Source organism: Cydia pomonella, chromosome 6, assembly GCF_033807575.1.
Source record: "Cydia pomonella isolate Wapato2018A chromosome 6, ilCydPomo1, whole genome shotgun sequence".
NCBI lineage: Eukaryota > Metazoa > Arthropoda > Insecta > Lepidoptera > Tortricidae > Cydia > Cydia pomonella.
In genome coordinates, this window is record NC_084708.1 from 22,140,281 (window position 1) to 22,164,610 (window position 24,330).

The following is a 24,330-nucleotide window of genomic DNA, read 5'->3' on the forward strand; positions in this document are numbered from 1 at the left end:
TGGAATCAAAAAGTAGACCATCGATCCAGTCACTGGACTGGAATGAGTATGTTCCAGTGCCGGTTCAGATATTTCAGTAACGTGCTGGATTCGATCATTGGACTGGATTGCTACTGGAATACATGTGAACCGGGCATACTTAGTACCCCACTGCTGGGAAAAGGCCTCCCCTCGTTTTCTTCACTCGACCCTGTCGTTGATAATTATATTTCACCATTTAGAATGCGTTCAAGTCGATGCATCATGTCCTTTTAGATCTGCTTTCACCCCGGCCTGCGCCATCATGATGGACCTGCCATTTATGGTGTTCCGTTGTGGGTGAAAATTTCGGTTGATGTTTGACGATTAATTATAATCACAATTTACCGTGAATTTGTAGGTGGCCGAAATGTTTTGCAATTAGGCTGCTGATAATAAAACTCAAAACTTAATTATAGAATATACTATACCTGATTATGTTGTAGGTATAGTATAAGAATATATTCCAACCACCGCTTATAGCAGTTATAACGTAACCCAACTAGCTTTATATCTTAAGGTCAACGGTTAAAGTTTAATCATTCGATGGCAACAAACTTAAGTCAGGCGAAGAAAGTACATTCTGCATTGCAGACATGAAATAAGTACATTGTTATCTGGAGCTTTGTAAGCAGTTTGCATTTAATACTTGCTACAGATGCAACTTTTAAAGTTAGTCGAAGTTTCTTGCATCCTTAATCCTTAGAAATTTGCTCCGTACCTACAACTTTATCGTGGTTATTGGCAAATATCAAACAAACGTCGATACAACATTTGTGCTAGTATGTTACATTAAAGACGGCATAGCGCCACATATACGCGACAACATAATATTTGTAAGGAGTATGCCTACCTATAAATAAGTAAAATACAAACTTAAATTTAACTTAAAATTCAAATGTCATGTTTCAAGTCAATATTCATTCGAAAGTCAATTGATAGAGATTTTAGTTAAACTTCTTTTTGAAAAAGATCGAGGTAATTTACATTTCTTGCAGTTTATGTGCATATAAATTTAATTATGACGGTAAAACTTGAAATTTCCATGAGATTTAAAAAAAACATCAAATTTGTTTTTAAGCTGTCCATCATTTGGCTACGATAGTTCAACTACGTTAGAGTAAGACCAGGCTATGTTGGTAGCGATTTTGATACTCCAGAATGTGTAAGTGTTATTTTAAATGTCAAACTTCTATACATTTTATGGCGTTTAAATAACACTTGCGCAGTCTGGACTATCAAAATCGCTGCCAACTTAGCTTGGTCTTAATGTAATAAAAATGATAATAAATTAATATTTTTAAATAAAACGGTACCTTTCAACTCGTTTCATAAACCCATGTTTGTATTTTAATGACTTTCATTATGCAGCAGGCACATAAACTACTATTATGACATAGGTAAGGATAAGGATGTAGCCCCTTAAGATTTATCTCAAGCTTCGTCAGCTATTGCGCTTAAAACTTTCGTCAACTCCGCTAAATCAGATATTCAAGTAAATCCTATTTCACGCTAGAGAATGCAAAGTAGTTACGTGGGTTGCTTTGTTAGTTGGAATTTACCACAAGCTTAATACTATATTATATGTATTGTAGAGTATTCATTCATATACTTAATAAAAAAGTACCAACGATATTTTGTTTGAATACTCCAGACAGAGATTATTAACGTTTTTTGTTTTACAATATATTTGTACCTGCGTTGTTTTGAGCATGTTTAATACTTACTCTAAATTTAATAATAAATATTCATTAATTCGACCCGACAACTGAGTAAAACAGTTAATTATTTTCATACGGTAATTATTTGTCCCTATTTGCCCGCCAAAGTAAAAATCCTTTCACCGCGGAATGATGGAGCAGTTTGGCACACCGCCAGCTTAGATCGATAGAGCTGGTTGGCGTGTGGTCACTTTTGTATCGTATTGTTTTAATAAAACAGGGGTAGTGGAAGTAATAATTACAGCAATTTAACCAACGTTCTATTTCTTTCTATACATGGTTTCATTATTATCGTAAATCGTGTCATTCTTTTAAAAAATATGACTTAAGTCCAGTGGGACTATTTCGCCCGTAAGGTATTAGGAGCTTTAAACACGACTAAAATTGTACGGTTAGTACAAGTCAGTGTACGGTCATTTCATTAGCTCTTGTAAAGCGATAGCTGGACTTTACAAGCAGCACGTGGACTACCGCGCGAAGGGTTATCGTCCCATAGAAAATTAGAATTTTGGGCCTTTTTCTACTGACAAAGTGGTTTGATAGGCTATACATACCTAATGCTACAAATTGACGGTCGCGATAGAAATTTAGAATCAGAGAGTTAGGTACCCTTTTTTGCATTACTTAATTATGAATATGAGATCTGCAGATCTATTAAAGCGTAGACTGTAGGTAGGTTACCTACCGATTAGGTACCGAGATTAGATTAGAATATAATTAATATTTTATTCTCTATAACAAATGTTAGTAAAAGTTGAGGACGAAGCAGCCAAAACTGTTTGCCTTCATAATGAATTCGTAATAAAACATCCTTGCCAGTGATCCGTAATCTCGTTTAATTTTCATATCGATAATTGAGTTATCTAATAAATAATGTCAGCTGATATTGGCTTTACCAATTCCATTAAGTAATCTACCAAAAATTAATTCAACTTGAGAAAGGGCAAAATAAATTCGAAATTCAAACATAAGCGTTGACAAATGGCAAAGAGAATTGAGCATAGAGGCGTATTGTCAAAGTAAATTTTATAGTCAACTTTTAGTGCCATCTTCGACAGGACTAAAACTCTTAAAATATGGCTATTTGACCCATGTTATAACACGTATGTATTTTTATATGTGTCAAATATCAAACGGTGTCGCCATCTACTCCAGTATAGGCCAGGAGTATATTAGGCCAAAAGTATATCGCCATCTATTCGAGCATAAGTTTTTCCTGGTTTCTCGAGGCACGTTTTTTCTTAGATTTTATTTATCTTATACGGATTTATCTTTTGCAAATGGCAAGTTTACAGGATACATACTGACTGATTACTGCCATATCATTATGCGCTATCAACGCTCAGGGGAGCACTGGGGATAAGCAGGGCAATATCGGCTACGTGACACCATTTTGTAACAATTCTGGCAAAGTTAACCTCTTGAACGCCAGACAGCGAAGGAATTTGCCGTGCCCCGGACGCAGGCGATCACGATTATTTAAACGAAATTGAACTTTACGGAGTCGCGCGTTAGTCCCTATTGCATTGGCAAAACTGTCGGCTGTAGCCGTCGTTGGCGTCCTTGGCAAGTATTTCAGATGTCGGCCATAGCCGACGGTGGCGGTCAAAAGGTTAAAAATGGCCGATATTTGGCATGAAAATATTTGATTAGTTTTAAATTCAACGGCGTATAATACAGATTTATGCAGGTGATAAGGTTACCGATAAAGTAAACCTTTTTGTTGAAAGCCCCATCAGATCTATCTTAACGGCCAATGTGCTGAAAAATATCTGAACATTTATTAACGTTTACAATAGAGACGCATTGTTACAATACTGTACTGTACTTGACAGTTTACAAGTCCATAATGTATATTAATTGTATGAAGGTATTTTGTAAATGTTGGCGTATAGATCCAAGATATCCCTTAGGCAAATTTAATATGCGAGGTAAACTGTGCGAGTTGGCGCAGTGCCAGCAGATCGATACAGCTTGTTGCAGCCTTATAGAATCCACGTGTTCGGCCTTTTATACAACTTTTTAAGGAGAAACTAGCACATTTATTCCTTATTCAAATGGAACTTACTTAAAAAAAATTACATGGGACGTTGAAAGATGGAACTTCGCTCGGTTCTCTCTTTAGTTCTGATTTCGGTAGCATTTATGTACAAATATTTAATGTCGGATGAAACACACGGCCCCATTCGAAGTTAAGGAACCGCCAAATACTCGTATTAGGTCTGGATACGATATGTAATGGAAATGTTAGATCAAAAGTAGCGTTTTTGTTTGAAGAAGCTCGTAGCCAAAGATAAAGAAGATAGTTAGACGTGCAGATTTGTCAAGTCTAACCTTTAATAACAAGGCAATGCAAGTTAAAGCACACGGCATCCTTAATGATACGACCTATAAAATAAAATATACTTCCTTCTATCTAATTAAGTTTCATCACGTGTTCCTTAAATTTTATCGTAGAATCTATGGTCGTAATTAAATTAAATTTGCCGCTTTAAACTTTTGCCTGGAAACCCGTTATTTTCTTAACAAGTTTCAGGTCTTGTATACATATATAAGTGCAATGCCGAATTTATATTTACTGAGAATCACTTTTATAACAAATATTCCCTTTTTTTTAAATCTACATATTTAAAAGGAGCCTTTATCAATGAGACATGTCGGCTCCGTTGGGCCTCTTATATTACAGTTTCAATGTGTTACGAGTTATCAAAAAAACTGTACACGAATTTCTCAGTTTTAGACAGGGGTTCCACCAATATCGAGTGAATAACCCCAATATCAGTTACTGCATAACCCCTAGCTTCAAATAGTTGCGCGCTCTTGTAAAATATTCCCTGTAACTCTAAATAAGTACTTTTTTTATCAAATATTAACTGCCGTGAGTTATTCTAAAACTAATTTTAAGGTTTCTCATGTATTTTTAGTCACTCTGCTCCATTCGAGTAATTACTCCTAGTAGTCCTAGTTCGAAGTTTAAGATACGTCGAAAATTTCCTAAAGTTTGAAGTGAAGTTTCTTCTAACAAAAACGTCATTTTTGACACTGACATATCTAATCTATATCGTATCTTTAGCAAATGTTCGACGTATCTTAAAGTTCGAATCGACGAGCCGACTTTTGTTGCTTGAAAATGGCGACCGAGAGACCAATTCGAACGTTCTCCTTAACATCCAAATGATCCCTAAATTATGTACATGTATTGGCGTGAGCGAGACGCACGGGTAAAAGACAGCAAAATAACGTTATTTACATAGATATCATTTTGATAGTTTCAATTGACCTCCTAGACTCTCTCAAACGCGAGTGGTATTTATTTTCTCGTTTACACTTTTACGCTACGTATTTTTGGAGTTCTGCCTTCAAAATCTTACGCGGTTTATATTGTAGTTTCATTGACCTGGCAATCAACCCTCGACATCATATACAGTCGACAGTCGACATCACACAGTTTCAAACGCGATCCATCTTCAATAAATTGGTTTTCCATTAGAACGCTATTTTTAGCCGCCATATTGTATTCAACGTTTCCCGTGATGGTTGACGGGTACGTCCGGTGTCAGCAGGTGGAATATACAAGTCTACTCTAGTGGAAATAAATGAAATAATATCTAACTCTCATGTTTATGTAGGTATCTAATGTACCACAGGTCTAGCTAGAATCTCGCTTATGCTTAGAGATAATTATTGAAATGTGCAAAAGGAAAGCCATCACGTTTATGTCAACGTTACCAATCATGAGACATTTAAGAGGAGTATTTTTTGATATTTCACCGACACCTGTAAAATGTCTACTGCTTTTTTCGTTAAAAGTTAAATGTCCTATTCCTCTTCTATGTTTTCTGTCTTTAATGAAAGCTACTGCAATTGGCTTCAATATTATTAACAAATTAAATGTTTTTTTGCAACAGTCATGTCATGGGATGTATGGCGCCATTAATTTTAAGCATCTCTATGGCTCTTGTTTATGGTAAAATGTTGCCAGCGTTTAAAAACTGCCGGATTATAGTTTTCCTAGAAATAACACCCGTCTTTATGTGTAACTTTAGCGATAAGATATTATAGAACTTCAAATGTCGATTTTTTTTTTGGAAAAAATGAGGTTCAGCCGATATAACAAAACACGTGCTCATTATTTTTTCCTGCTCTCAAACATACATATACTCAAACCAGCCATTAACTAGCGAGTTGCTTGAGCATCACTTTCTATAGGAGTTAGAAGATTTAGTATTTTTTTAGTACTTTGGAGGACAATTTCTCCCAATAGGTTGAGTTTGGGCAGCTAAAAAAAATACGTGTCTGTTATATTAGACTACTCTATAACATATATAAATATCAATCAAATCGGAACCGGACAGTTGGGTACCTTTCCTTGTGAGTCAATAATTGCCGGAGCACTGGGTGTGCCAGAATGCCGAGTGTCGAAATAACGAACTCTTGATTTTTCTTTTACTGGACGATATAATTGTATGCGGCTTAAATCGTTTCTGGTATATAACTTGTAGATTACACGAGTTGAATACTTGCCAGGGATAAGTTTGGTCTAGTCTAGACATTCAGGGGGCCGCATGTTATCTCAATATACTCAATATAGCTTCGGCTATAGAATTTACGATATCTATTACTGTAAATTGAACCTATTTGTAAGAAATTGTTATTACACGGTAGCCCAAAAATATGTTTCCTCCGGCATATTGCGGTTGCTTTTGTGTACCATAATTAGAGGAGTATATTTTGAAGATAATATGTAGGTATTGTTTTAGTTAAATTATTGTAAGTTTAATTTTAATGACATTTTGGAAACATTATTTGTGAGCCAATGCGTTGCAAGCTGGTTAAATCTTACAGGCCAATTTCAACAATATAATGTGATACTGATCTAACATGGATCTGACATTATTCCAATTTTTGGTTCCAAATCTCCTTTAGAGCACTGTTGGCCGAACGTTAATTAGAAATGAAAATATTAAAAATTAACTATTACAAATTGAACCGTAAAGCTTATTTAACGTTCGGGCAACACTGCTTTAGACATTGATATAAGTAAAAGGGGTAGATATGTGACGTTAATAGTTCACAAAACTAAAATCTGGTCCAGCACCCATACATTTGCAAATACTACACACCATTATAATGTACATGTGCACAACGAGCAACAAGGATAACCAAATATAGTTAACAGTGCTGCGCAAGCGAGACCCCTATATTTTGCGTATTCCTCGAGGTGCAACAGAGAAAAACTAATAACATTATACAAATGTGTAGGCGAGACGTACATACTTCTTACATTGTCGTCTTAAAGTGATATTAAATCATTTCGATTTTTAAAAAATATCAATGATTTGATATTACCTAATCTTAGACCGTCTCTCTCAAGCAAATATCTGAGCGAGCGAGTTACACTGAGATTAATATCAAATTATTGACTATCATATTTTTAAAGCATGAAATTGACCCTCGTTTTTTACTTCTGAAACCCTGGTCGACTATTCACTATGTTCAACTAACGTGTCGCCTCGAGAAAACCAGTATAACGATATGATCTCAGTTGATAGGGATCTCGAGGTTTCAGGGTTTCACTTCTGATGGTTTTTCGGAAAAGACAGGTACGCTTGACAAGAGCCAATATTGTAATCACTGGTAATTCGTAGTTACTCCTGGTATTTATATATTCCAATCGTTCACCGAGCGCACGACTCAAGAGAACCAATATAAAAGTGTGAACCTTGTTTATTCATAGCTACGATACGTATACGGATTCACTTATATTGGACAAGTTGTAAGTCATGGGAATAAGCGCCTTCAACGTCGGTCTTTATTAGGTAGCGTCAGGAAACAAATATTTATAGAATATATACGAAATTAAAATAAATAGGCACTTTATTTATTTTATGGAAAACAATTATTTTTTCGCTAACACACTAAATAAAATATGTAAAACCGTATGTATTTTATATGTAAAACCGATAGTTTATCTATACAATTAAAAAAAAATGCGTAGAGGGCGGTATAAAAAGGAAAATTATAATGTATGGAGAGAAAAAAAATGTATCAAAAACGAAACCGAACATCATTTTTAATTTTCACAATTCAACGCTAGGCATTTCCACTGCTGCGGCTCGTTTTAAAATAGAAACAAGTTAAAGTTTTTTCTCTAAACATAATAGTTTTAATTTTTTTAACGTTCATACTCATTTTTAGTCAAAAAAATTGCAAAAAGTTTAATTTTTTTAAATCATTCCCTATCGAAGGCGAAATTAGCAATGTCCCACTTTTCTCGATTTGAGACGGCAGCGTGCCCTTACATTAGAATGTTCAATTTAAAGTATTCGTTCTGATTTTCATCGTTTTCATTTTCATCACCTTAGTTGCTCTACAAAGAGGACAAATTAAAACAAATACTCATACGGTAAATACGTAGTTAGGGAGTTTCGTTCTGTTTATAATCAGCAGTTCCACTACACTAATTGCCAGTTTTTGGATGAAAATGCTTAATTTGTAAACAAAAACCACAAAAATCACTATATGTGTACCTATAAGACTTTAAGTGTTCCCTCAATTCTTCATGGATTCCATCATTAGAACTTTGAACCCGGGACGGGACCATCGGCTTTATAGGCAGTGTCACTGCCCACTAGGCCAGACCAGTCATCATACATTTTACTTGACAAATAGAGATGATTATTATTTATTTCTTTTGTTTATGATAAAAGGTTAAATTTGATTGATCTAATATCTGTTCTAAATATTTTTACACAGTTTTCAACATACATAAATACATCTTAAAACTACACTATAACTCGCATATTAAAATTGTAAATCGAGCTCTCGTTAAAAATGTTGTCCATAGTTTTCCTATTGTTGTACAAGTACTATTTAGTAATTTTTGATGGACTATTCCCGATATTTGGATTTCAAGTTAATGCAAGATATTGTGTACTATCAGAAAAACTGAATTTTTGGTTAACAACCGGTTATTCGTATATTAAAATAAAAACCGGTTACATTCTATAGTTTCAAGGAATAGGAGCACATGATTTAAAAAGTTGCATTATTTATAAAAAAAATTGCTGACTCTACAATGCATGAAGTGGGCAGGCCTACTTGACACTCGGATAAACGTGTTACTCACATGGGTAATGCATTATTTAGCTGTCGCGCTCACTCAATAACAAGGAAATTTTTAATTTTATTTAGAAAAAAATATGTTTTCAAATGTTATAACAGTACTTACGAATGAAAAGTGATACCGTGAGCTTTGTTTTTGTGCTTGGAGCTATTGAAGCACTGGAAAAAGGCGCAACACGGCATTCTTTGGCAATATTTTATCGAATTTGATGACAATGTTGACACTTCAGCGTCACCCGTACGACTAATTCAATATAGGTCCCGGAACCTATATTTTGTGGCTCACGATCGAGCGCCTGGTACCTCATCTACCCCTATTACGTACATCAATGGCTTTAGAGGACCTGCTGAATTACGCTTAAATAAGTCAACCTTCAACAAAAAACGTCACTTTTGACAGTGATATATCAGTATCAGACCAGTATCATATAGGAATGTGATCTAATAACTAGAAACTCGAATCCAAAAACGTCAGCGTTAACGTGAGAGATCAGTATCAGATCATTATCATATCATATTGGAATGAGATCTAATAACTAAACCTCGAATTGGCCTGTTACTTTAAAAGAAGAAGTAGTCGAAAGTGTTACGAAGTCTTATTAATTCTAGTGCTACGACATATCAATCACTCGTAGAACGTGCTACGTCGTAGACGCTCTACGAGATGCACTTGGGAAATGCTAACACAGTAAAAACGTTAAAGTAGGGCAACTTAGGAACTAACACGGCTAGAAAGCAAACCCAAGTAAGCTCTTTGCCGAATTAAGAATATCAAACTCAAGAACAAACACACAAAACAAACGAACAAGAAGTGAGGCATCATTGATTTATACAGCGTGTATTTTTGATACGACCGTATAACCAAAGGGTAGTTAGTTTAAGCTTAAATGAACTTTCATAGGTTTTATAAAAAAGCGGTGAAGTGCGAGTCGGACTCGCCCATGAAGGGTTCCGTACCATTTATGACGTATTAAAAAAACTCCTTACTAGATATCGTTCAAACCAAGTATTCGGTAAAAGTTTGCATGGTAATGTACATCATCTATTTTTTTTAGGTTTCTCATTCTCTTATTTTAGAAGTTACAGGGGGGGGACACATTTTACCACTTTGGAAGTGTCTCTCGTGCAAAGTATTCAGTTTAGAAAAAAAATATATTAGAAACCTTAATATCATTTTTGAAGACCTATCCATAGATACCCCACACGGTTTGATGAAAAAAGATTTTTGAGTTTCAGGTCTAAGTATGGGGAACCCCCAAAATTTATTGTTTTTTTCTATTTTTGTGTGAAAATCTTAATGCGGTTCATAGAATACATCTACTTACCTAGCTTGAACAGTATAGCTCTTATAGTTTCGGAAAAAAGTGCCTGTGACATAAATGGACAGACAGACGGACATGACGAATCTATAAGGGTTCCGTTTTTTGCCATTTGGCTACAGAACCCTAAAAAACGACCGCTTTTTTTTTCTATATGAAATAAGCAAGCAATGTATCACTACTATGTTTTAGCTCTGTTCAGTATAGTATGTAGTAGTGTAGTATGTGATGGTGGGCATCCGAAGACGAAAATAATGATCTGTTTAGGTCTTAAATGTTTTAGTGTAAGAACACTTCTCGATGTGTACTATTGAGCGGCATCGTCTTTTAGACTAAACTCGTTAAATAAAGATAAAAAAACTCGAAACGTCGCATTTAATGACGTCACGTCACAACTGTCACAAGTGACTGTGATGTATGAAATACACTGGCGCACGAGAAATTTTCAAAAATAATTATGCTCTGGTAGTTAAGACTAAATTATAAAAATCGATAACGTCAATAATTTGGGGAGGAAAATAGAAAAAATACGTTTGTTTGAAAAATCGGTTGTCCACTATCCTCCTAAACTCACACTACTCGCTTCTATTCTCATTTTATTTATTCTTTTAAATTATGATTTGTCTCTTTAGAATGAAAATGGGAATAAAATAAACACTGCACAAACTTTGAAAGACTCGTGTTTTTGTGTGTGTGTCCGTGCGAGTGAGACGGCGAGATTCAAGACGGCGGCGTGGGAGTAAGATGGGCGATAATGCTGATGGGCAGTACAAGTACAGGTGAGTAAATAATTTAGGATAATCTCGTCATTTCTAGAATAAAGTATAAAAATAAAAATAATATTTTTTATTTCTAAACTTTGAACAAAAATCTAGTAATCGGCTGAAATCGCGTGAAATGAAAAGTTCAATTCACGTGATTTCCGACATCGGCCACGTTTGTTTAACAACAACTCTTCTAACACGTTGGCTGCGATAAGTTGTCTCGTTCTGACTATCGCTCCATCTCAATCTGTTAGGCCGATATATCGCAAACTATAAATTATGCGTCTTGAAAAAGGACTACAAATAAAACCTGCCCATCTAAGTATGTGAGGGTTTTTTATTTTATTTATTAAGGTTTGCCAACAGGTGTAATTCAAATACAATTGGACTTAAATAATAACCACATAAATCATACCGGAGTATTCACCCAATAATAGACAAACACAACTTGCTTATACTTACGCGCTTACATTTTGTACTTATGTTAAAATTCTTAACCTTAGCCAAAACAAAACAGAAAAGAACTACAAGCATTAAAATACAAGAAAGCAAAATGAAAAATAGAACAGATGTAACTATTCTAGAAATTACCTCTAAGCTATGAGAAACTACTAATTTAAATTTATATTTGAGTTTCACGGGAGTTTTTTTTAATTATTTCTACGTATTTGATATACGTGTATACGTATTTGAACAGAAACTAAAATTGACTTAAAAAATTAAACGGCTCCAAATAAAACTCCTTATTTTATATTTCCAACTTTTCGACCTAAGAAACGTGCGTTTTAATATATTTAATAATAAGACCGCCTGTTGTTTACCTCTTCTTAATGTGTTATATTATTTGTATTGTATTGTAGTTAGGGAGGTGGCGAGCATTTCGGTATATGATTTGCACACGTTTCACATCGAGGTAGATTGCAGTTTACGTCAGTACGAATCGATTTGGTCCAGTCAATAATGGTCCTACGTCGCTGCGTTTTCGCGTTACAGCCGATTAAAGTTGTTAAAAAAAAAAGGGGTATCAAATTATTTGCACACGTCTGCCTCTGGGGTTCATGGTCACAAATATCTTGGAAACGAAGAAAATCGAGGAGGCAGACATTCAGGGCTCTGCATTATCATGGGACGGAGTTGTAAAAGTGTTTGAAAAAAAAACTCTACTAAGTCATTTGCACACGGTTCTCATTGCCCCCATTCGATTCATTACGACTCCGTGGATACGAAAAAACATTTGGCAGACACTTTGCTCACTGATATTTAACTTTATAACGGTTTGAAATGGACGTAATCAAGGGGAAGCGGGTATTGCATGTTATTATTGTGATTCTTTATAGGTTTATTATTATTATTTTGTTTATACTACACCAAAACAAACTATTACTACCGGCCTCTAGAATAAAAAAGCATTCCAACAGCACTTATGTCATGGCCATAAAAATATATAATAAACTGCCTGATGCCATAAAAAATTTAGAAAGTGATAAAACATTTATTAAAATCATAAAGTCTGTTTTATTAAAAAAATGTTATTACTCATTGAATGAATATTTAAATGATAACTTAGAGGATGAAATAATATCGATTAGTTAATATTTAAACAATACATTTTAGGCCATCTAATGTTTAAGTAAATACACATTGTCGTAGTTGTTAATTTAGTACATAAGAAAATTGCTGTGCCCTAACAGGGTATCATGTACTGACTGTAGTTTATATAACATCTGTATACAATGAACATGATTGCAATAAATAAATTGAATTGAATTGAATTGAATAAACTAACCAAATTCTTACTGTACAGGAGCAGCTGCGAGGGATTCTCCCTATTAAAACGGGCGATGGTAGAGGCGCTTTGTACGTTATTTGAAATCTTTAGGCAGAGTACACATAGCGCACTTCAAATCGCACATTTTCCTAAAACGCGCTCCGATTTTTTCAATTATTATGTGTATCAAGCGCTTACACACTAAAATTACTCGAGAAACTTCAAAGACTCCAAATACTCCAATTACTCGAAATACTCCAAAACTGTTGATGAGCGTCTCGGAGAACCTGCTCTGCAACCTCTGCTGTGTACAAAGCCTTACGCTTTCGAGACGTCCTTGTGGAAGTGCCTGGGAGCGCGAGAGAGAGGGAAAGCGTGCAAAATAAGAGGGAAGGCGGTCTCCTGTTTCTTTCTATTTACTTCTATACTACCACATGTATCTATAGATGTAGGTATACGCTATATACATTTAGGTACGCAATACGGAAAAGGTCGGAACTGGGTTATACCGTTCTCACTCATATTCCCAGATAAAAGAGAGACACTACGAAAGGAACTATGGAGATGTTTTATACCTGCGGAGCCGCAGTTAACAGGCAGAAGCCAAATATTTTGAAGAGTTTTGAAAATCGTTCGTATAGATTCTATTAATTATTTTCAATAATATTCAGTAGATGCAAAATTTTGTATTTGCAGCTTGGCGCGAGTGTCGAGTTGAAAAAAAAAAAAAAAAAAAAAAAAAATTCAAATGGTCTGCCTTTGGAATATCAGGGGTCTGAACGTCTGCCTCATCGATTTTTTTCGTTTTCATGATAAATTGAAACATCAGTCCAAGAGGCAGACATGTGCGCATAATATAGCACATCTTTTTTTTTTTACATTTTTGAAGCGCTGTCAATAGACAACGCAGCGGCATCACGCTGGCAGACTATTTTTCCGTGGTCCTTTTCATTGTTTTTAATCGAACAATTCAAATCTGCCAAGTGTGCATTTCATATACAGTTTTTTAAATAATAAAAATAACTTAAAAAATTGAAAACTTCAAAAGTCAGAGCCCTGGATGTCTGCCTCTTCGATTTTTTGTGTTTACAGGATGACTGTGATCATCAGCCCCAGAGGCAGACATGTGCAAATAATATCGCCCACCTTTTTTTTTTAACATATTTGAAACGCTGTAAATTGACAACGCAGCGCCACCGTGGTGGCAGACGAGGTCCTTTATGTTTCTCAAGGTATCATTATTGCTATTAATAACGTCTGCCATGTGTGCTGATGATATCGAAATTTTGCTCGCCACCTCCCTAACTATTGTCTGTAGAGAATGGCTTAGCGTCACGTCTGAAACGTCAAAGGCACTTGGGAAGATGACGAGCGTTCCGCCCACACATCTGTGCCAAGTCTGATGGCCTTTGACATCAAAGGCTACTCCTAAATGTTTTAAAATCCCTTTTGGATTCGCGCATCGCCAAATCCGGATTTTGTTATTTGGAAAAATAGCAAATTAAGTCCCATTATACAAATTGTGCCGTTAAAAAGAGAAAAAATACTCGTAGTTTTTTTATGTTTAATTCTACCTTGCCGATATTTGCATAGTTAATTGTTTGAATTATTTTATTCAAGAGTTGATTTTTTGTAGTAAACATAAATTTCTGGATAATTTCAAGGACAGCGTACGGCATATAATTACCCACACGAACTGTTATATTCCAACTAATAAGAATAACTATAGCCGTGCGCGTTGGAGGGTCTGCCATCTTGTGGAAACGGAAACATAATTGCCATCTACCGTTCTCGTACGTTTTCTTGTGCATAGTAGGTTCTACCATCTTGGGGACTACATTGGAAGCATAAACTTTACATTTACACCTCGCGCCAAAAATCAGACGTCTCCTGTGGTGCCCCCTACAGTTAATGCACGCTCCGTATAGAAGTCTGACTGGAGCTTAAAAATGACCCCACGTGTACCTACTGTGCCGCGAGCGACTTAACAACGAGCTAGAAAACGTAATAGTAGATTGTTAACCAAGGGCTGAAAATAGTCAATAGCCCGAGACTGAAATGGTGCCTTTCACCCGAGTTAAACACTCTACTTTCACTTTTAATACGAAGAAAGTAAAATACATGTGCATTTAAGAAAATACGGCTAGGTATAAACTTCAGTAGAATTTCCCGAGGGTACTTTCAATTACCAACTTTAGGTAAAAATATCGTTATTTACGGAATAGGGAGTTAATGATTGGAATAGAAATGGTACAACAAATCCATTTAAAACTAAAAATTTAATTGCTTATCGTAAAAAAGAGAAAAAACTAACTTAGAAAGTTAGTTTTTTTCTAGCTCTGGAGCAGAAACGTATCATTTTTTGCACACTTTTTAGAACAATAACGACCCACTTGCGAAGTGACACATTTTGAAGTCAACTTATTATTAAGAGTTTCGTGTAAGGTATTCACTCAGCATATGTCTATATTTACCTACAAGATACGTTACAATATATCCTGAACATGAAACGGCTCTCGAACACTCAGGGGGCTGTCTATCCTGAGTCAGGAATTTCTCTGAACCCTCCTCAACGGTAATTAATTATCTAAACGACATTCAAGGCCTGCTTCCAAAACTGAGTTTCTCAGCCTGAATTAAATATTGTGTTTCTCTCAAGGGACCAAGGACAAAATTATAGAAGGGATTCATTCATAAGGCTACAATATTACTTACAGCAGCTTCACGGCCAAACTGTTATGAGTATAAGGCGGCATATGGAATAAGAACAGGTTATATTTTTTCGCCAAACTGTGGACAGTTTGTTGGCGAATAGTGCGCTCCATTATCACAAAATAAGAGATGCTAGTGCCCAAACCCAAAGGCAAAAAAACTAGTGATCAAATACACATCCGTCAAAATTTGACTTTAACAATCGAAACATGACACTATCAACGCATGATAGAATCTACACATGAGAGAATCAACACACGAGAGATTCATGCGTTGATTTGAGGTGATCGAGATACGAGTAGATGTCTATTTAGCGGCGCGGCTCCGGTATGTGGAATTATACCTCATACCTTAGCGAGTGTTAGATCTGCATGTTTAGAATAGAATAGAATAGAAGAGATTTATTCAGAAAACGCTTAAGTTTAGGTAATACATGAGACGACAGAATCAATTTATTATGAAGCGTCACTGAAAAGGTCTCCACTCAGCTTAATGTCAAGATACCACCTAAGGACCTCGACGCTGGTCTTGATTTGGTGTTTAAGTAATTAAATAATTCATACCTATTATTTATGTATGTATGTATGTATGTATATACTTTATTGTACATAGAAATAAAAACACGAAAAACACAGTTACAGAGTAAATTAAATACAACAAAGGCGAACTTATCCCTGTATGGGATCTCTTCCAGTTAACCTTTGAGGAAATGAGTAAAACAGAAGTAACGGTGAATGAATGACAAACACAAACAAAAGTGTACAATCACTGAAATTAATGAAATGCACGTTTTGAATACACATTGATACAAATATACATAGATAGAAAAATAACCATAAAATAATGCATACATATATATATAAATAAAAATAAATAAATATTCAATATATAATATAAATAAATATGAATTCGAACCAGAAAACTACTCAATGGAACTAGGAAGTCGTAACCAATTTATCTAATAAGACCGACTTGATTTAGACGAAATGAGATGTAAATACTGTCGTAAACGCTGTGAAGGTAATAAACAATCTTCACAGCGTTTACGACAGTATAGGCCATAAGTACATGTTATATACGCTTACGCTCCAATTTTATGTGACATATGTGTGTGACGTACAATGAACAGCTGATATTGCACAATGAAACGATGCGTCTGTAGAACGGGTGGGCGTTTGATATATGAGAAAGGGTATGGCCTCAGTTGCGAGTACAAATGTCGTCGGATAGTTTCCAAAATTGCGAAATTCCCACTAGGAATAGTTGTTTGTTTTAAAAGGGGGCAAAGTTGTTGTATAACCGCTCGTGCTAATATTGATACTATATGTATAATGTTTCAAGGGATGAGGGTTAAATAAACTTTGCCTCCGAGTGAAACAGAAAATTTTTCACCACCAAGGCGAGGAAAATACTAACCATGAAATACCAAAAAAAGGAAACCACATCCAAATGATTTTTTATTACGTTATAAAATTATCAGACTGAGTTGGACCAAGGTCCTGGTGACAATAATATGATATGCTTTGAGGTTTTTGTGTTAATTTTTATTGTGATAAGGTACGAAATGATACAGAAATCAAGTACTCATCTGAGAACTATTTTTCTAAAACTAGTATTTAATTAGCTCTCTCAGCCTTGGGGAGAAAAAGTAATCGAGTAGAGAGCTGTCTGTAAACGAGACAACAAAGCCTTTGTGATCATTGTTTCTAGGAAAAATAAACAGTAAATCTTTTGAGATAAAGGTTAGATTTGATTGGAGTGCCATTTACTGATTACAATACCTTATAATGCAATATTCGTTGAAGTTCAATCGTGATCCTATGTTTCTTTATGCTGATGGGAATATACTACTCGTATACATATTATTTTTCTGGTGTAGCAGCGCCTAAAATCTAAGACAACTTCGTGCTTCGAATTTGGGAGGTAAACAAGATGGCGCTGTATAGCTCCATACGTTTTGCGGTAGCTATAGTACAGCGCGATCTGTTTTGGATGTCAAAATAAGGGGCATGTTTTTTTCTTAGACTTTGCCTCTCTATTACAATAAATTCTCTTTGCTATCAATAAGTGCAAATGGGACGAATAAAACAATAAATATGAGGCAGTCAGTATATAGGTATATCAAGATACGTACGAATTATTAATAATTTTAAAATTTAAAATTAATTTCGAAGTTTGGACCAAATGACCTGCAATAAGCGCGGCGCATGACAGTCTGGGCATCTTGTATAGGTTATACTCATATATGTATAAGGAGCACAAATAATACTTTTATATTTATTTCATCACTCACGAATGTATCTAATTTTCTTGATTGATTTTCGCATACCACTCATCTTTGTCACACTCGTTGTTGAACAGATGAGCTTGTCTCTTTCTCTTTCGGTGTGCGGGATCTCGTCACCACATTCACATTCCTGGATTGCCTAGGCGCGACTTAAGAACAACTGTACAATTTAAGGGCTTTAAGTTTGGGACGCCTTTAACCTATCTGGAGTTATAATATTAATTAAGTGAATAGATGAATACATTTCCGCAAAGCATACCCGATACGACGTACGTAGATATAAAGCATATGTTGACATATAACCTCATAAAAATCTACGTCCATATTTTATTAAAAGAGATCTTATTTTTATTAAGGCATAAAGCGAGACGCGAGAATTTTAATGAAAGCGGCAAATAGACGCACAGTAAATTAAAATACGCAGGGATACTACGAGTGTTTGTCATATTTTGATATGCTCGAGACATCACAAATATTATGTCATTTATATATAGACCAACTAAAGATCTTGACGGTTTGAAGGTCGTGTAGAAAAATAATACAGAAGGCGACAGTTATTTTTACAGCATTTAAGCTTGACTATTTTGTTGATAAACTGTCACTGTGTTTGCTTATAAATACTTAGTCCTCCTCGCCGTATCCGACGACGGCGACTCCTTCAACTAAGAAACATGGAACGCTCTAATGTGACTGCAAAGCCAAACATGGATTTGAAAATTCAATTACATGGTGCACAATGAAGCTGGCCGGCTGGGTTGTAGGTATAGGTATACGAGGGCTTTGATCGCGTCTTGCGGAGATGGCACTAGCATCCAGGTCTTCCAAGCGCCGCTGCTCGTATGGCTCTACTCTTTTATGAACATTTGCGCGCCATTCCGTTCTACGCATCGCAAGGTTCTCCCAGGAATCACTCGGTATACCGCAAGTGGTAAGGTGACGCTTGTGGAAGTCTTTGTGGCAAGTACCCTCTTGTTTACTCTTTCCGATAGAGAGTTCTGAGTAGAATACAGCTTTGGGTAATCTGTTATGCTTTCAAGATATTATCGCCATGTCAGAAGATACATATCTACATACGTTTTTTTTATTAAAGTTAATTATAGATATATTATAAAATGTGAAAAATATCCAGTTAGACGTTAAAAGCGTATTGTACTAATTCCATTAGCCACTTCGTAAGCAAAACATTCCGGCCATGAGCGCGACCTTTTCCTTCAGGCGGTGGGATTATTTCAGAAACAACAGGGCTTTATGTAAATAAGCCGTTATAGGCCCTTCGTAATTGTAAATGTTATTTCTTTGCTTTCATTCAGAAGGTAAGATAATAAATTAATTATTTACGTTTGATATTCTTAAGAAAATAAAAGTTCGGTGTTAATAGTTAAAAAAATATTAAACAGTTTATTGCTATAAGAACATAAAATATATTTTTATCTATGGGTAACTTAGAACTAATCTTATATTTTTAAGATTTGTGGATTTGTGGATTTGTGAATGCAACTCCTGCTTAAGTTGTTGAGTATTTATATATGCTACTGAGTCTTTTTACATTTATATCTATAGGAGTAGATCCTATTACCTTATTCATTATTATTTTTATTAATTATGAAAGTAACACGTATGCGTGTACATTTTACTCATGTATTTTTGCTCCTATAACTAGTAAGTTACTTGTATGCACCTTATTTATATTGAAATACGTAATAAATTCGAATAAATTTAATACAATTATTTATTTATTTCGAATCTTGGGGTAAAATAGCACGTAAGTGGGCTTTTGCACGAGACGAGGAACACTAACCTAGATCGCAACTCGGTCACACTATCTGTTTCTGGACGGATATTTAAATCCAGACGAAACGACATGTTATTCTAAACGTAGTCTGAGATGAGCATACTTGGAAGGCAGGCCGATTTTGATTGAAAAATTTGTTAAGGTTTTGATTTTGTTTGGTTTGGCGACCAATCGCTCATAGTAGTCAGTATTAAGTATTAAACATTACTCACACTTACCGGTACGTGTTAAATGCACTGTAAGTAAAGTTGCCAATTGTCATGTGAAACAAAATATCCTGACAAATTCGTCTGGAGATCACCCGAAAAAATCATGTTTTTTTCTGTACGGTAATTTCACCGAAAATCCGCCCATTGAAACTTCAACTTGTCACAATATGCTGGTGCTAGTAGCATAAGCTTCTCTTTCCTCTCCCTACTCCAAACTTTTAGGTAGCTTCTAGTGGTTAGTTGAGGATTCTAAAAACCCTGACTCTCGCCAAGCCTCCGCAATTCTGAAAAGGGACCAAAAATTCTAACGTGTCGATGGAAATTCTGACGGTAACCCTTACGGTGAGCCGTGTCATGGTCGTAACATAACATAAACATCAAAACTATGAAAAACTATTTAAATTGGAATTGGCCTCCGGGATGAAATATTAAATGGTATTAACTATATCAGGTTATAGGTAGTTACCTACATAGATATGTTTGATCTCCGGATATTTTATTTATTTATTTATACTTTATTGCACATAAAACATTAAGTACAAATGGTGGACTTAATGCCTTAAGGCATTCTCTACCAGTCAACCACTGGGTCAATAAGAGACTTTTGATAGGACAGGTGCAGGCTTTGTACTTGAGAATAAGATATCACTACCTACTATTTACAAATTAAATACTAATAAATATATGGATATTTTGGGTAAAGGAAGCGGAAAGGTGTGCGCCATGCCATGTACCGAATTCATATCATACCGCGATGTTGTTAAGAGTTTGTGTTATAACAAGTTTTCATTTCTCATGCTCTGAAAGAGGGTAATTGTTGTTATATGAAGTGTGCGGAAAGTGATACGTTTCTGCTCTAGAGCATTTAAAAAATACATTTATTGTACAATTTCCATGCTGATATTTGATTCAACGTTCCATAAGTCCATAAGTAACGATACTTTTAACTAAATTGTTAATTGAAAGTACCCACAAGAAATAATATAGGTAATAGTAAAAGTTTATACATAGTCACGTTTTTCTGAATACACGTGTATTTTATTTTCCTCGTATTCGAAATGAAAAGTAGAGTATTTAAATCGGGTGAAGCGCACCAATTCCATCCTTTTTCGTTAACAATTTACTATTAATTCAAGAGGCGAGGATTTTAGAAATTAGGAAACATTATTGGGTGTTTAATATTTGAGCTTATATTTGAAATAGCCACGGGTAACATTTCACATTGTTTTAGTATTAGGATATTTAAATAACAGGGTTTGCTTTATTTATTCGACCTTTTTATACCAGTTTTCATTGCTTTGATTCTCGTAGGCATGAATGGTTCCACGACGGCCTTCATCCCCGTTGACAAAGGTATCTGTTGAAACAATTTTCAGGCAAAATTTAAGAAATTAATGTAGCATTTTTAAAGTTTTTGTAATTTAGGAATATAGAGTTTTATTTTTGTCAAAAATTAAAAAAAAAAAACAACGGGTTGCACTCCGGGAGTGCCGGCAGAAGTGAAAACTTGAATATTAACGTTGTGCATTTTTGATATTTTGGAGGAATTGAGTAGCAGTTTTATAAAAAGAGATAATTCTCTATTATACCTACGTAAATAAATTTGAGTGTGGAAGATATTTTGAAATGCGAATTTTAGTGTTAAGTAATATATAACATATACAGCGTAATTCATGAAACGTGAGCAAATCGTTCACCATCATATTAAGTAAAACAATCACGCTTCTTTTCTGTTATTTAACTTTTTGTTAAGGAAAATTTTGAGTATCTACAAACATGGACACCCAACAACACAAAGATACAATACAACACAATGAACAAAGATGAAACCTCTTTAACCGTTATGACAGCACTTTGATTATGAAGAAAATAAAATGTCACACTTGAATGAGAACCAGTTTTCAAAAGAAACCAGGCTTCGATGACATTCAATTTGCACATCACCATGACGTCACGTGTCCGTCTTACGAATTTTCAATTGACGGTCACGTGACACCTGACTTTTTCCCCATCACAAACAGTGCACAGTGCCGCTAAATAAGTTTTCACTTCAAAAAACACATTAAAAATGTATATATTTCAGACCAAAAGCAAAGCGAGTAATTTTTAATAAGTGGGCGTTATTTCCCACTGGGCCTATTTGCCTTCGTTTTATCACTGTTCTGTGGGTTTTATAATACTCGTACTTTTTTGGTAACGAAAGTAAAGAAATGAAAACGCTAAAGGTCAATGTAGTACCAAAGAGAATTTGAAATAGATGTGAATTGTCAAATAAAATTGTGTAGCACAGTATATTTACCGCCATCTTTCGACACATGATTAAAACATTAGAAGTTCATTGGACTTTGATCCTTATTCTTTCACTGATGTGTTAAATATCAAAAAGTGGCGCCATCTTACCGAGCACAACCTAAAGGTTATGGCGCCATCGCTCTAAATGATGCTGTCATACCTTTAGCCTTTGATCTATTTGATGGCGCTACTTTTTACAAATATCAGTGAAAGAATGACGTTCTAAAAGTTATAATCATGTGTCGAAAGATGGCAGTAAACCTGGGGCTACAAAGTTTTCTTTGACAAACAACCTTTATTTCAAATTCTCTTTGGTAGTACCTAGCTAGTACCGACTAAGGGTCTCCCCAAACCAGTCGACGCGGAGTCGGCTTTCGCCGAGTGTTTAACACCACACTATTCGCATTTAGCCGATCGACCGTCTCCGCGGTTGGACACCTGCGTTTAGCAGTCTCATCCTCCTTGCGGCCGTAGAGACGCCCGATCGCCTGCGACTTGCTATCGCAACAGTCGTAAAGCGACGGTCGGCTCTCCCGTGCTCCGTCCTGCCGTCGAGACGTCAGACAGCACACGTACAGCCGTTGAGTCCGACGAACAGATGTAGGACAGCGGGTGATCGGCAATCGTAAATCTCATTTTTGGAGACTGGTTGTTAGTAATAACCTGAGTTTGAAATTGAACAGACCTGTAAGATTATTTTCCTTGGTAATTGTTACATATTATATAATAACCTGTGATGATGGATATTTACGTAGACGACGGGCATGGAAAAAAAGGCTTACCAGCATTTTTATCGTAGCCTACTTGTTGGAAGAGCTAGAACAGCAGCAAAAGCGGAGGCGACCGTGGGTTGATTCTTTGTGGCAATATAGATTAAGTGAAGGTGAATTTAATTTACGATATCCTCGGTTGAGACTCGATCCAAAAATGTTTTACGATTATTATGGCCGTCATCGGCTCTGTTCGGCCGTCGTCAGCTATGTTCGGCCGTCGAAGACGCTGATCGGCTTCCGCCAGCTCTGACCGGTCCTTATCGTAGGTACTCGGCCGTGATCGGAGCCGTTCAACTCTTTCCGGCACCGTACGGCGGTATAAGGAGATTTATGAATGCGAACGTGTGCGGTAGGCTGCAAACAGCGTCGTACGAATGCGAACAGCTTTACGGCAAAACGCCGTTTTCCCGTCGAAAGACGTCGTTTCGCGTGGGCCGAGCCGATTTACGACTTATTCGCTCTTATTGCGTTGACATAAAGCTTTTTCCGTACGCGATTTGCCGAAACGGCGTCGACTAGTTTGGGGAGACCCTTAGACTGACATAATGTGTTACCAGTGTATCATTAATATCCTTTTGTTCATCGAACGGTAAACTATAGAGATAAAAGCAAAGCAACGTTTTCAATATTACGAACAACACTGTAGGCGCGTTATACCAACGCCCATTTCCTTTTGTCTGGCTTTCATAAAATGGCCGCCATAGCGAGGCTTGTACATTACCATAATGACTTGGCTTATTTAGTTTTTTTATGCCAATTTATTTACTAATGCCTCTTTTAGCTGGCGAGTTCTTTGATAACATTAAAAGTAGTTTCGGGTATTGAAAGGAAAAGCTCTCTTAGCTTTTACATACCAACTAGGAGTAAGTCAAAGGGAGGGTTAAAGATCTTATAATATATCTATGTGTGAAAATAGCCATCAGGGTACATTCTAACTGAAACTTTAATGTTAAACATATTAAAAAGAGACGAAACATTTTTGTGACTTCAATCAAGGTTACATTTATTTTGTTTTCCACAGTGCAGTTTTTTATAAATAAAGGTTTATATACCTAGCAGTTTCTTAAAAGCGTTTGGTTCAAATATTAAGTTTCAGGACCCTTTTGAATTAAGCCTAAACTACTCCATTTTTATTGTATATTAAATTCATAGGTCATATCAAAAAACGTTATAATCGTAAAACATTATAAAGTACCGTAAACGCACATATTATTTATATAATATGTGTTACGAAGTAAAAGAGAGTCCCGAAATTTTGTCCATCCACTTCGCAATTTATATTGTTAGCTTAATCTTAGAAAATTTAATGTTTTAATAATACTAAGGCAGATACTTGGCAGAAACCATTCTTATTAAATCGTTTAAAGTGCGTTGTCAACGAGTCCAGTTTAGCATTCGCTGCATATGCAGTTGTGCAGTCTCGTGAATACGGTGCAAGCCATTACCTACCGCAGCATTCATTTGAATTTAACAACTATTCGCTATTAGAAATAATAGAATATTACTTGGAAAGTGATGTTTCCACGAACGATAGGCACGTTTAACGTATG

General features: G+C 35.6%; 1 protein-coding gene across 5 annotated transcripts in view; it reads left to right on the top strand.

The window, feature by feature from the left end:
- The window catches only part of LOC133519290 (oxysterol-binding protein-related protein 1), an 85,225-nt gene that overhangs the window by 22,052 nt on the left and 38,843 nt on the right, over positions 1–24,330 (top strand). For 2 of the 5 annotated variants that reach the window (XM_061853313.1, XM_061853312.1), the window contains exon 2: positions 10,816–10,962. The exons of the other annotated variants lie outside the window; for them this stretch is intronic. In XM_061853313.1, coding sequence (XP_061709297.1) covers positions 10,928–10,962 — 35 coding nt within the window. In that variant the 5' untranslated portion in view covers positions 10,816–10,927. The remainder of the gene's footprint in view (positions 1–10,815; positions 10,963–24,330) is intronic. 5 annotated transcript variants of the gene reach the window in all.